Source organism: Gavialis gangeticus, unplaced genomic scaffold (assembly GCF_001723915.1).
Source record: "Gavialis gangeticus isolate Ggan-Ray unplaced genomic scaffold, GavGan_comp1, whole genome shotgun sequence".
NCBI classification, from domain to species: Eukaryota; Metazoa; Chordata; order Crocodylia; family Gavialidae; genus Gavialis; species Gavialis gangeticus.
The window spans coordinates 128569062-128569582 of NW_017728992.1; the positions used below are offsets into that span (position 1 = coordinate 128569062).

Here is a 521-nt window from a genome sequence, read left to right on the forward strand (position 1 = left end):
CACAAGGGCTGAAATGATTGTACAAAAACGATCATTAGCGTACGCCTGGTAACACTGGGGTGTTTCTGCTACGCAGGGCCTAGCGCCCAACGCTGGGGAGAAGAGGAGGACGCTGCTCCAAGGGTGCCGTAGTACCGCGGGAAGAGGGGAAGAACTACGAACCCCAGCATGCAACGCGCCACCCGCACCCCTGCCGCCGGGCTCCGCGCGGGGCATTCTGGGCAATGCAGTCCCCCGCTGCCAACGCTCATCCGGTGCCCTGACCCGGAAGCTGCCCCTTCCCGGCCGCTAGCACGTGGAGCCATGGCGGCCCCGCGCGCGGAGGAGCTGCTGGCGGGCGCGGAGCCCGTGGCTCTGCCGACGCGGAGCGTGGTGGTGCACAAGGAGCTGGAGCTGGACTTCGACCTGGGCAACCTGCTGGCGCGGGACGCCAACCCGCCACCCCGCGCCGCCGCCGCCCAGCGGGAGACCGCGCTGCGGGCGCTGGCCCGGGACAACGCGCAGCTGCTGGCGGCCGAGCT

General features: G+C 70.1%; 1 protein-coding gene across 1 annotated transcript in view; it reads left to right on the top strand.

Moving 5' to 3' along the window:
• The first annotated feature begins 270 nt into the window (after positions 1–270).
• The window catches only part of RRS1 (ribosome biogenesis regulator homolog), a 1332-nt gene continuing 1081 nt past the window's right edge, over positions 271–521 (top strand). Inside the window, exon 1 of the mRNA XM_019519084.1 lies at positions 271–513. Within this exon, the coding sequence (XP_019374629.1) occupies positions 304–513 (210 nt within the window). The 5' untranslated portion in view covers positions 271–303. The remainder of the gene's footprint in view (positions 514–521) is intronic.